General features: G+C 29.6%; 2 protein-coding genes across 26 annotated transcripts in view; one reads left to right on the plus strand and one right to left on the minus strand.

Moving 5' to 3' along the window:
- Positions 1-13920, minus strand: part of LOC129796454 (coiled-coil domain-containing protein AGAP005037) — an 86567-nt gene that overhangs the window by 49332 nt on the left and 23315 nt on the right. The window lies entirely within an intron of this gene.
- On the plus strand, positions 564-13017 carry LOC129796453 (uncharacterized). The gene is made up of 2 exons (XM_055838380.1): positions 564-2057; positions 3851-13017. Exons 1-2 carry the CDS (start codon positions 1983-1985, stop codon positions 12581-12583), a joined length of 8808 nt encoding a protein of 2935 aa, XP_055694355.1. The 5' UTR covers positions 564-1982; the 3' UTR covers positions 12584-13017.

The raw sequence follows: 13920 nt of genomic DNA on the forward strand, positions 1-13920 counted from the left end.
TTTTTTTCGTCCTCCTTTTGCAAGTTTTTCTTCTACTTTTCTTTACTACCTACACTGTATAGTTGTACACTTCGTGAACATAAATATCCACCCTTAATTCTCTCTTCCATCTCCCAGCAATAAAATGTTTTTTCTCCTTCCACTACATAAGCAAATAAACATCACATGGCAGGAATGAGAAGAAAAAAACTATCGACTTTTGCTAAGAGAACGGAGACATGCAAAAAAAGTAAAGAAAAAAAGGTGGAAAAAGGATGGAAAAATTAGCAACTTTTTCCCACTCGATTTGATATCTTCCCTTCCTTTTCCATCTCCATCATCAAGAACGGGGTAGAATGATAAATTTTCACCCCAACATACATATGTGGTAAGATAGTTATATATACGTATAATAGAATTTGTTTTATTCGTTCGATTTCAAAACTCTGTGACACCCACGAAACAGCTGAAATAAATTTTGCAATCAAATTTTGCATAACTTTGTTTTTGGAATTTATGGCAAGAAAATTGTTTTAGAATATATCGAATTTTTCTTTAAATATTATTCTATGTAACGTTATTAGTTGGTATACCACAATCGTGGCATACCAAGTATTGTAATCGTCGGAAAAACCGACCACCTCAGATCGGGCTCAAACTTGGTATAAGCACGTTTTAGACATCCCACATTACGAAAATGGTGGTGGAAAATTTTTGATCCGGCCGGCCTGCCGGCCGGCCTGCCGGCCTTCCGGCCGGTGGTCAAAACTTTGCCTTATAACTTTTAAACGACATGAGATAGAGACTTCCGGTTTGAAGTTTTCTATAGAAATATGGGTGTAAAATTTCATTTTTTCGTATTTTCAAAATCCAAGATGGCCGCCATCCGCCATTTTGAACTACCGTCAACCACATCCCTTATAGCTAGAGATCTGAAATTTTAGTATGTTTTAGAGCTCAGTGAGACATTTTCATCGATAATTCATACTTGACAATCGGTCAAGCCGTTTAGCAAATATGGCGGCCTAAAGCAAAAAGTGTTTTTTCGATATAACTCGAAAACGGCTTGACCGATTTTGATCATCTTGGTATCAAATGAAAGGTTTCAAAAAGCCCTACAACTGTTTAGAACATTCCAAGTTCCAAAAATGACCGCAAGAGGCGCTAAAATCAAAAACAAAAATTGCCTAAATTTAAGGGGCAATATCTTCTAATCCCGATTATCGATTTTCTTTAAATTTTGATATGTTGTAGCCTGAGTCAATATCTTTCATCAGTCCGAAAATGAAGAAAATCTATGTCGCCGTTTAGAAGATATAGCCATTTGAAAATTTCTTGAATTTGAAAAGTTCTAAGAACTATATCTCTTGAACGGCTTGTCCGATTTTGCTCAACTTGGTATCAAATTAAAGGTTTTGCAATTCTCTACAACTCGCTAGAACATCAGAAACCTCTAGAACCATTTCTTGATGACGAAAAATGCCAAAAACGGTTTTTGTAAAACAAAAAGTCGCCATTTTGTGTTCTAGAGGTGACCTTGAAAAGTATCTTAATATATCCCAAATTATAGCCTGTTTCAAGATCTTTCCAAAACTATTCAAGAAATTTCTGTAGGTGTTATAGAGCCAGAAATATGACAATTTTTATACTTTAAATTAATGAATTTCACAAAAACTTCTGTTATTTTACACAAAATTAATTATATATTCCAATTTGTAGTAAAATCACATAAAGGAATGTATTTTTTAATGTCTTTTTTTCGTTTTTTTTCTCACGTTACGGTTTATTTTTATGAATTCGAACTTTCAACGGATAAAATATTTTAAATCTCTTTCTAAGATCGAAGTGATCGATGAGTTGACATTCAGAGCAAAACAAAAAAAAGTGCAGAAGAAAACGTGCAGAAGAAAAAGTGAAGAAGAAAATCACAAAAAATCACGTGAAAAATTATTTAAATTGAAAAAAAAAAGAAGTGAAAGTTAAGAAACACTAAGTGCTGTGGTATGGAGGGTGGACGGAAGGAGAAATGTGGACAAGGAGGGCCGGAATTTAAAGGAAATTTTCGCTCACCAAAAAAGGTAAATCCCTTTATACTGCATTCCACAATAAAGCTAGTTTTCCATAAAATAGCTTTTTGAGCTAATTTATGTATTGATTAAATGGTTTATTGATGCGAAATTACAATTTAATGTGAATGAATTAATTATTTCATAATATTTATGCATAAAAAAGTAAAGAAAAGCTCAAAATATCTTGAAATTAGGGCAGCTTGAAGTTGTCAAATTTCTCGAAATTAATTTAATGAAATTTATCCAAAATTCTTTAAATGATTTTCCTGCCTTTCCTCATTGTGTTTAAAGTGAAAACTCTTTTAAAATCAGATAAAAAGAGCATATTTCTCAAAGAAAATTCGGTTCCTTTTTATTCTTCTTTTTCTTCTTTAAAAACTCTGTCAATCATGGATAATCAAAGACACAAACCAATGAGCTTTTAATAAATCAGTATCCATTAATCAATGTCCTGGCTAATTTATACAAATGAATTTAATTCTTTCGGTTACCTCAGTGCGTGTTTATAATTTTGAAAAATTATAATTCATACACATCACTTAACCCATTTTTTGACAGTTTTCCTTTTTTTAATAAACTTGAGAAAAATGTTTATGTTATAATCACTTAATCTGTTTATTATTTTATTAGCTGTGTTTCTTTCAGACACATCTTTCTTGTACCGAGCAAAACAGAAAGTCGTTAGATTGGGCTCAAACTTGGTATGAACACGAATTAGGGTCCCCACATTCCAAAAAAAAAAACGCATGCGCCAAAATTGTTTTTCTGACCGGAACCTAATGCTAAATTGCAAGAGAACGGTAATAGATAGAGATTTGCGGTAAACGGCAAAGTTTAAAAGTCGACTGGAAGACATCCGATTATGAGGTCAAATCCACTTCCCCACCCCCGCGACCGCCATTTTGAATAACCCCCAAATTTTGTTTTGCCTATATCTCAGCCCCTGTAATAGCTAAAAATCTGAAATTTTTATATGTTGTAGGGGCCATCAAGACCTTTCCAACGATACCTCATTTTCGAAAATCGGTAGAGCCGTTTAGTCAATATGGCCGCCACAATTTTTCATCGAAAATCGACCATAACTCGAAAACGGCTTGACCGATTTTCATCAACCCGGGCTCAAATGAAAGCTCTCAACAAACCCTACAACTCTCTAGAACATCGAAAGTTTCAAAAATAACCGCTAGGGGGACAAAAATTAAAAACAAAATTTTCGATAAGTTTTCGATGAATATCTCGAAAACAACTCAAGCGAAAATGAAAGGTTTCGTGTAACCCTACAAATTTGTCAGACATTGCAACTTCGGGAAATGACCGCAAGAGGCGCTAAAATCAAAAACAAAATTTTCGAAAACGGCGACATAATATTTTTTTCGTTTTTTGATATGTTATAGCTGACTTTAATACCTTTCAAACAATAAAAAATTATGAAAATATATGGATCCGTTCTCCAGGAATGGCCTTCTAAACATTTCTTAGGTTATGACTTTTCAACTTTTGCCGACTTTGTGCGTATATTTAATTTAAATTAATTAGCGTTCTAGTTTGCTCTCACAAAATTGGTACAATGAAAGCAACACAGCTCTCGTAAGCTTGGTCAGCTTACCAGGACATTTTTCTTTATAAAATATTACCGTTTTCATCCTTTTTTTACCCCAATACTTTTTTTTATCTTAAGGTCTTTGTGTCTATTGATCTATGAAAGACCGCTGAAATAATTTTAAAAACGTTTTTTTCTTACGTTTTTTTCTTACTAAAACTAATATAGCAACCAAAATATAGCATTTTTCTTTCATTTTCAGGGCGAAAATTATTGGAGTGGTGCCAGGATTTTAGGAGTAGCATATTATTTGTGTTGCGCCCTAAAAACTGAAGACTTCCCGATCGTCTCGTGGTCGGGAAGTTCCCCTTGTGGGATCATAAACCAAAAAATCAAAAATATCAAAAAAATCAAACACACACACAAATTAAAATATAGAAACAAATTTAAACGCACACATACAAAAGCACATTTAAAAAATAAAAACACACATTCAAAAACATATTTAAAAAATTTAATACGAACATATATGAAGAAACCTCTAAAATTGTATGGAGGTGGATTCAAAAAGAAAAAAGTATCTGTATTTAAAAATAAAAAATACTTTGAAAATTTAGGTATTGTAAAACCGACTATAATAATAAGAGGATCTTACTATCAAGATAATTTAACACTTTTTGGTCCCATATCAAATAATAAACAATGTACGGCAAATGCCATAATAGCAATAATTGCATCACATTTATACAAAATAGAAAATTGGAATGAAAATCTTATAAATGAAATTTTATTTGAAGGAGATAAACTTTATAATATAAATATTAATAAAACGAAAGAAGGTTTACTGAATGCTGAAGATATTGTAGACAAAGAAGACAGAAACATTTGTGTATTTGGAAAGAAAATTACCCTAAATTGTATAACATCATGTTATGAAGAATTGCAAGGAGAATTTTATGGAAAATTAGAATATAAAACTTTTGAGTATTCACTGAAATACTTTTTTGATCATTTCGCATATGGTGTAATTACATGCTCTAATTTAAGTGTAGCAATACTTAAACAAGATGATTATTTTTATATTTACGATAGTCATTCAAGAGGTGAATTTGGTCAAATCGTATATGAAAAAGGTAGAGCAGTTCTTTGTGGATATAGTCATATTAATCATATATACAATATTTTGAAATATAATTTCTTCCACGGCAGCGAAAATTACAATGGTGAAAAATTGTTCACAATCACTCCTTTTGAAATATCATCAAACGATATTCAAAAGGATGGTGAAAAAGGTGAACAGTTTGACACCATCCTTTCAAATAAAAATTCAAATCAAAATAAAATCAATCTCACATACACAAATTCTAAAACACTTAATTTAACTAAGTCTATAAGTTACACAGAACCTTCACAAAGTAAATATATGCTTAAAAAGAAAAGAGAAAAAAATAAAGATTATATGAAAACTAGACATAAAATTGAAAGAACAGACTCTAATAAAAAAGAAGAAGATAATATTAAGAGAAAGATAAGACACAAAATTGAACGAACAGACCCAGTTAAGAAAGAAGAAGATAATAAGAAACGAATAAAAAGACTTAAAATAGAAGAGTTGGATACAAAGAAAAAGGAGAAAAATAATATGAAAAGAAAAGAAAGACATAAAATTACACGAACAGACCCAGTTAAGAAAGAAGAAGACAATCATAAACGAACTAAGAGACGTAAAATAGAAGAGTTAGATCCGAAGAAAAAGGAAAAAAATAATATAAAAAGAAAAGAAAGACATAAAATTGAACGAACAGACTCTTATAAAAAAGAAGAAGATAATATTAAGAGAAAGATTAGACACAAAATTGAAAGAACAGACCCAGTTAAGAAAGAAGAAGATAACTATAAACGAACTAAAAGACGTAGAATAGAAGAGTTGGACACAAAGAAAAAGGAAAAAAATAATAAAAAAAGGAAAGAAAGACATAGAATTGAAAGATCTGTTAAAAATAAAAGAGATATTGAAAATTTAAAACGTAAAAACAGACATAAAAAAGAAAGAATGGATCCTAAAAAAAGGGCTAAAGAAAATCTAGCAAGAAAAATAAGACTTAGGCTGGAACGTAAACGAGCTAAAATTAGGAATATTCTAAAAATATTGAGATATGAAAAATCTATGAACAAGAAAACAAATATATTTGAAGATTTCAAATCAATTAAAGATAAACGTTTGATTACTTTTTACAGACGAAATATTAATACAAAAAGATTGAAAGAAAAATATAAAAGAATTCAAGAAATAAAGGATAAAGATAAAAATAATGGAACTGGTAATCCCCCTAAAAACAAAGAAATATATGAAAAACTAATTATGCAATTTAGAAAGAATAAAACAAAATCTCTTGAAAGAATGATTAAAAAGCCCTTAAAGAAAAGGTTAAGTAAATACATGAAACACAAAATAATTCAAATTAAAGACAAAAGTAAAACAATATTAGAATTTTTCAATGTAACTCGAAAAAAGGTTCCAAATTATGTTTGTGCATCTTGTGAAGGACTATTTTTTAAACATTCAGTTCAACTTTTGAACATTGAAAAGTGTAAATATCACGATAAGAATTATTTGGAGGAAATAAGTAAAATATCTGATTACTGTTGTACAACATGCTATAATTCGCTTAACAAAAACAAACTGCCCACGTTGGCAACTAAAAATGGTCTTAAGTTTCCTGAAATTCCAGAATGTCTGTTAGAATTGAACGAACTTGAAGAAAGAATGTGTTCACCGATTATCCCTTTTATGACAATTCGCGAATTGAAACATTATCTTTTGAATGCGCAAAAAAGTTTGAAAGGAAGTACTGTACATATTCCTGTAGAAGTCAATGAAATGCTACAAGTTTTGCCTCGAACATTTGATAATATGCAAACTGTTCAGGTAAAACTACTAAGGCATTTAAAATACAAAAATCACTACATGTTTCAAACAGTTAGACCACCATATATTATAAGAGCTATGAAATATTTGGTAACAACACCTTTGTACAAAGAAAAAAACATTACACTAGATGAAAAATATGTAAATGTTAATGAAAATGTTGATGAAATTAATTTTATTGTAGACCCCAAAGATGATGAAGTAGACATATATGATAAAGAAACACAAAAGATATTAAATGTATATGATCTCGAGACACAAAAAATGGATGATGTATATGATAAAATGACACAAAAAATTATTGATGTATATAATGTTGAAACACAAAAAATAGAAAATGAAAATGTAATTAAAAAGACAATTGATTTAACACAAATGTCAAACGAATTAAATAATAATCCAACTGTAGAACAAAATGAAAATGACTTGAAAAATATTTTGGAAGAAACTATTCTTAAAGATACAAATATATTAAAATTTTGGCAATTAGCGAATAAACAATTCCCTACAAATGTAATGCAAGATCTCCTTTATATAAATGCAGGAGAATTGCAACGGCAACAAAGAACTTATGTAAAGAAATTTCCAAAAGATTGTAAAAACGTACAAATACTGTTTTTGAAGCCAAATAATCCAAATGGCATAGGACATTATGTAACAACTTTACATGAAAATGGCACTATACATGTATACGACTCTCTACATTTGCAAAAAATCGATCAAGATTGTATTAATTTTCTTACTGATATATACCCAGAATCTCTTATAGATGGAAAATTGCAAATTAAATTTGAGAAAACATTTCAACAAAACGATAGCTTATCATGTGGAGTACATGCAATAGCTAATTCTGTAACCCTTCTCTATGATCTTAATCCAAGCCATATGTCATACAATGTAAAAGAAATGAGAAATCATTTGTACAATATGCTCTGTTCTCAAAAAATCACAGTGTTCCCTGTCAATTTAGAAAAACAAAATGATGTACTTATGAAAGATATTTTAATGACTAATTCACAAATTAAAACACAACCTAAAAATAAAAATACTGAAGATGACAGAGAAAAAATACTAGAAAATTGTTATCTTACAGATAAGCATATATATGATTTTTGGAATCAAGCAAATGATCAATTTAAAAATAATGTAATGCAAGACATTTTGTTTATAGATGCTGAATCTCTTAAACAACAACAAGAATATATACAAAAATTCCCTAAAGATTTTAGAAATGTTCAAATACTATTTTTGAAACCAACATACGAAAATGAGATTGGTCATTATGTTACAACCCTACACGAAAATGGCATAATATATGTATATGATTCCCTATTTTTACAAAGACTTGATCAAGATTCCATAGCGTTTTTGAAAACTATATATCCAGAATCAATTGAAAATGATCAAATAGAACTTAAGTTTGAAAAGACTTTTCAACAAAATGATAGTTTATCATGCGGTGTACATGCAATAGCTAATTCTGTAACCCTACTCCATAATCTAAATCCTAGCCATATGTCATACAATGTAAAAGAAATGAGAAAACACTTGTATAATATGCTTAATTCAAAAACTATAACAATGTTTCCTATTGATTTGAAAATTGAAACAAAAACTGAATTCAAAGATATTATTAAAACAATTAAAGTACCAGAAAATAATATACCAGTAAAACATGAAAATCCTGAAGAAGTACCAGATGAATTTGATCTAATAGATGAAGATATAATGATTCTTAATTTGACCGATATTGAAATAAAACAAGCTCAAATTCAAATGATGGCCCCTGGCATGAACAAACGTCCTGTTTATTCACGTACAGAAAAAAATTTGGAAGAATTGTCATTTATAAAAATTTATGGAGGTCACAAGATAGAAAATCAAAGTATTTCATATTCAAACCGCATTAAAGCTGAATGTAGAAATAGAGATAGAAGATGCGCAGATCCAACTAAAGTACTTTATTCAGCTAATGAAAAAATGCAAAGATCCATTTTTAGCGCAGTAAATGTATGTTTGAGAAAAAGTAAGAATGTCGAAAATATGACAGCAAATGATGCACTTACTGATGGATATTTGGATAAACTTAGAGAACATGATGATGGTTATAATTTCCTAAAAACTATTAATCTTACACCTGCTTATTGGGCATGGAAAAAGAATCTCCTTCTCCAAATGATAAAACAACTAGGGAAACCTACATTGTTTTTGACACTAACTATATCAGAAACGCGTTGTCCAGAACTCATTCAAGAACTTGCTAGACTCCAAGGAATGGATCTATCTCTTGAAGAAAGTATGTTCTTGAGTGAAGACATGAAAACACGTCTAGTTCGTGATGATCCCGTAACTTGCGCACGATATTTTGATGAAAAATGTAAAAATATTATAAAAATGCTGCAAATTAACCCAACAAGAGCAAAGAATAGAATAGGTCCCTTTGGTAAACATTATGTAGTTGATTACTTTGTAAGAACAGAATTTCAAATGCGAGGAAGTGCCCATCAACATATTTTGTTGTGGCTAAATGATTTCCCACAAATTGATGAAAGTAATCCTAATTCTTTTGATGAAGCAATTAAAATAATTGATCAAATAATTACTTGCGAATATAAAGACCCCAAAGATTTGCCATATATTAGAAGACAAATGCACATACATTGTAGTACGTGCTATAAAAAGAAGAAAGATAAATGTAGATTTAATTATCCAATACCACCACTTGATAAAACTGAAATACTTTTGCCAATACCAAAAGAAGAAAAAACTGAAAAGATGAAAGAAAATTATCAAAAAATTGCAAATCTAACTGCATATTTTTCACATAAACATGAAGAAATGAGTTTCCCAGACATTTTGAAAAAACTTAAAATGACTAGAGAAGAATATATAATGGCTTTGAGATCTAATATTAAACGGTCACGTATGTTTCTTAAACGTTCAAGTAAAGAAGTAAATATTAATGCTTATAATGAAAGCCTAATAATGTGTATAGAATCAAATATGGATATACAATTTGTTGTAGAAATTTTTGCTCTAGCTAAATATGTTGCTGATTATGTATCAAAAGCTGAAGCAGGAGTATCAAAAATGTTGAAAGAAATTAATGATGATACTAAAAAGCAAGGAAATGTAACATTGAGAGAAAAAATGTGCAAAATGTGTAATGGTATATGTAATTGTAAATTTATGTCTGCACAAGAAGCTGCTATGTCATGCCTATGTATGCCTATGTCAAGATGCAGTAGATCAAATATTGTAATCAATACTAGACCAATTAATGAACGGGTCCGAATTTTGAAACCTAATGCACAACTTAAAAAATTGGATAAAAATTCTAAAAATATATTTGCTGAAAGTATTTTTGATAAATATAGTAAACGAGATAATGAGTTGGAAAATGTAACACTCATGGAATATGCAGCAGACTATTATATGAAAAAGAAAACAGATGATGAAGAAAATGATGATGATGATGTTACAGAGTACGGTATGAGAAAAAAATCAAAAATTGTAATGTACAAGGGATATAAAGAATTTCAAGATCCCAATAATTATTATCGAGAACAAGTTTTGCTATTTTTACCATGGCGAAATGAAAAAGAAGAAATTGAAGATTGTGACTGTAGAATTAAGTATATGAGCAATAGACAGAGCATAAATGCTGTAAGAAAGAAATTTTGTTACTTTAACGATGATGGTGTATTGACACAAATTATAAGAGATAGAGAAAATGAAAATGATGATGATCATGTCCCAGAAAGAGATAATCCTGTGGATTCTGATCAAGAAATTGATATGTTTCCCGATGAAAAAGGTGGTACCACTAGCAATAAAAAGGCATTTCAATATGTATGCCCAGAAAGAATTCAAAAAGAAGATATTTGTAAAAATTTGCAACAACTAAATGTTAAACAACGTGAAATAGTAATGTATATTTATCAATGTATAAGAAATGGTAATTTACCACTAAGGATTTTCCTCTCCGGTTCAGCTGGTGTTGGAAAATCCAAAGTGATCAATTGCCTATATCAACTAATAACACAGTACTATGACAATTTGCCAGGTAGTAACCCTGAATCTATAAAAGTACTTCTAACTGCCCCTTCAGGAAAAGCAGCATTTTTGATCAATGGTATGACAATACATACTGCCTTTGCAATTAATAATACAAAATGCACAGACTCTTTGTCGCCTGATGCAGCCAATACAATTCGATCAAAATTGAAAGATGTAAAAGTACTAATTGTAGATGAGATATCTATGGTAGGTTCAAATATAAATTCTAAAATGGATAATAGAATGAGACAAATATGTGGCATTAATGAAAGTTATGGCGGAAAATCTGTCATATTTGTAGGAGATTTGAAACAATTGAAACCTGTAAAGGATAAATACGTTTTTGAGAAAAATCTATTGCATACAGATGCTGAATTTGTTGATTACGAAGAAAGAAATGTACTATGGGAAGAATTTAAGTATTATGAATTGACAGAAATTATGCGTCAAAAAGATGATTTGTCATTTACTGTAGCACTAAATAATTTGGCAAATGGTACAATGACAGAAGACGACATAAAACTAATTCAATCAAGACAAGTTGAAAATGATGATAAAGTACCCTTAGAAGCTATAAGGCTATTTTATTATCGAAAACATGTCCGAAGCTACAATAATAATAAAATTGAAAATTTCCCTGGTGACCCTCACTTATCAGTAGCTAAAGATAAAGTATTAGAATCAAATACCACAGATAAAAAGGCTAAAGAAGACATACTAGCCAAAGTTGCAATTCAAGACCCAGAAAAAACTGGTGGATGTATGTATGAATTGAAATTGAAAGTCGGTATAAAGTATATGGTTATTAATAATATAGATGTTGAAGATGGACTAGTTAATGGTGCAACTGGAACTCTTCGACATATAACTTTTAATCCAACCGATAATTCAGTTCACACTGTTTGGCTAGAATTTCCTGAAGATAGAGTAGGAAGAAAATTAAAATGTCAAGCTCGCTTTCAGAGCTACCTCACAAAGAATAATCTTCCAAACAATCTTGTTCCAATTGAAAAACAAGTAATCACATTTGATTTTTCAGAAAAATCAAAAACTGTAATAATTGCTAGAAAACAATTGCCACTAATACCAGGTGAAGCTGTAACTATACATAAAAGTCAAGGGCAGACATATAATTCAATTTGTATTGACTTTACAAAAGGAGAGCTGCTAAATATTAATCTAATTTATGTTGCATTTAGCAGAGTTGTTTCACTATTAGGTTTGTTTATAATTGGCAAATTTAAAGTACCAAAGGCCCAAGGTGAAGATCACCCAGTACAGAGAGAAATGAAAAGATTGAAAAATGAAAAATTACTCGTAATTCCCATGCAAAAGATTCTATGTGAAAATAAAGATAAGTTTAAAATTTGTTATCAAAATATTGTATCTCTAAACAAACATTTTAATGATGTACTATGTGATGTTTGGTACAAAAACTTTGATATAATTGTACTTTCTGAGACAAAAACTATAAAAGATACTGATGTACCAATTTTGGAAAATTATAAAATTCTCTATAGATGTGATAATGAAATCCAAAAAATTGGAGGACTAATCTGTTATGTAAAGAATGATTGTGAAATTGAAATTAAAATCAAATCTGAACAACTTTACTCAGATAGAGAAAAAGTTTTCAGTGTCACCCTATTCTTAATTGAAATCAATAATAATTTGTCAATAATTACTGGATATAAATCACCTCAAACTCCATTCGCAAAGTTTAAGAATTCATTTGAGAATTTGTACTCTCAAGTTGCAAATCAGTCTGAAGTGATAATAATGGGTGATTTTAATTTTAATGCATATGAAGGAAAGGAAGATAAAAATTTTGTAAAACTTATGAAAGAATATAATTTAAGTAATCAATTGGATCCTAAAGGATCAACAACAAAGTGTGACAACCAATTGGATGTAATTTTTGCAAATATTGTAAATCCTATTGTCACAGGAATTTATGAAAGTTACTTTTCTGACCATAAGCCTGTATATTGTATGCTAAGTATTTAAAAAAAAAATGAATGGAACAGATCGAAAAGGGCACTATTCGTTGTTCGCGCCATTCCTTTCAAGTTCAGTTTATATTTTTTGTCTTTAAAAATATAATTCTGTCGAAAGAAGAGAATGAATTACAATATTTAAATGCTTTACTTTATTTCAACTATTTCAATCAACTATTTTTGGTTGGAATTGAAATACATTATAAAGCCATTTTTTTTTTTATTAAATCATGCGAAATTGTGCCGTGCTCGATCTGTTCCATTTGTTAAAAAAAATCTAACAAAAAATAACTTATATAAAAAATATATGTATGTAAATTTAAAATTTTAATTTTTTGTCGAACCATTTTATTTGTAATATTGAAAGCATAATAAAATTTTATGTTTATTTAAAACTAATAATAATCTATTAATTTTGGCAGCCATTTATGTTCATCACCTTATCATTTCGAATTGTACTAAATTTCACGCAAAAACTCAACTCTGCAACTTTCAATACCACTCACAAAAGAAACTAATTACAACGCATAGACTGACCCTTCCACGTTGTGGTATACCAACTCTTATAACTGGACGCGTTATGATTGACTTTATTTAAAAAAAAGGAATTCAAAACAAGAAAAAAAAACGATATTTAAATTCAAATTTCTTAATTTAATGGGAAATTTTCTGTCTCAAACTCTTCATTCTACATGACTAACCCTACCACACTCTTCTATATATTTTATGTACAGCGACAAATTGAAAAATAAAATGTGAAAAATACTATGTATAAAAATTAATAACAAGAACAAAAGATTTTTTTATAAAACTAAACCCAAAGAGAAATGAAAGCACAATTTTTAATTACGAATAGTGTTTGAAGTAAAATTTGCTTTTCCGGCTGCAACTTTTGATACTTGAATGAGAGGAAAACACTGCAAGTAAATTGCATTTTTAACGCTTCATGTGTCCGTTGGTAGTCAGTTGGTAAACACAAATACCCATGGGAGTATTAATTGGAGTAAATGAAATTTTTCACTTAAAAATTTTATGAAAAAAAGTCTCTCATTTCTCAATTCGTTTTTTTTTCCGGAAAAATTAATTTTCCATCAAATTGAACAATGTACAGAGCCACACAGCTAAAAATATAAAACACAGCTTTTGGCTTTGAAAATACGAGGTAGAAAATATGGCGCAAAAAATGCATATACATATATATAAGGGCGGGAGAGAGCTTAAGAGTGGATCATAACTGCGTACAAGTAAATCTTTTCATATTTAATGGATAATGAGCTTTAGATTGCGATTTAAATTTTTGTGTTTGCAAAAGGATTTTCCATAATATCCATAATTTTTTATAGGTAT

The sequence above is a fragment of the Lutzomyia longipalpis genome, chromosome 4, assembly GCF_024334085.1.
Source record: "Lutzomyia longipalpis isolate SR_M1_2022 chromosome 4, ASM2433408v1".
Taxonomy (NCBI): domain Eukaryota; kingdom Metazoa; phylum Arthropoda; class Insecta; order Diptera; family Psychodidae; genus Lutzomyia; species Lutzomyia longipalpis.

What these genes read in the sequence shown, in the direction of transcription:
- LOC129796453 (XM_055838380.1), top strand. Translation starts at nt 1,983, where the DNA reads ATGGAGGGTGGACGGAAGGAGAAATGTGGACAAGGAGGGCCGGAATTT. An exon ending in ATTTTCGCTCACCAAAAAAG is followed by an intron (nt 2,058 to 3,850) that starts GTAAATCCCTTT and finishes TTTCATTTTCAG; the next exon opens with GGCGAAAATTATTGGAGTGG.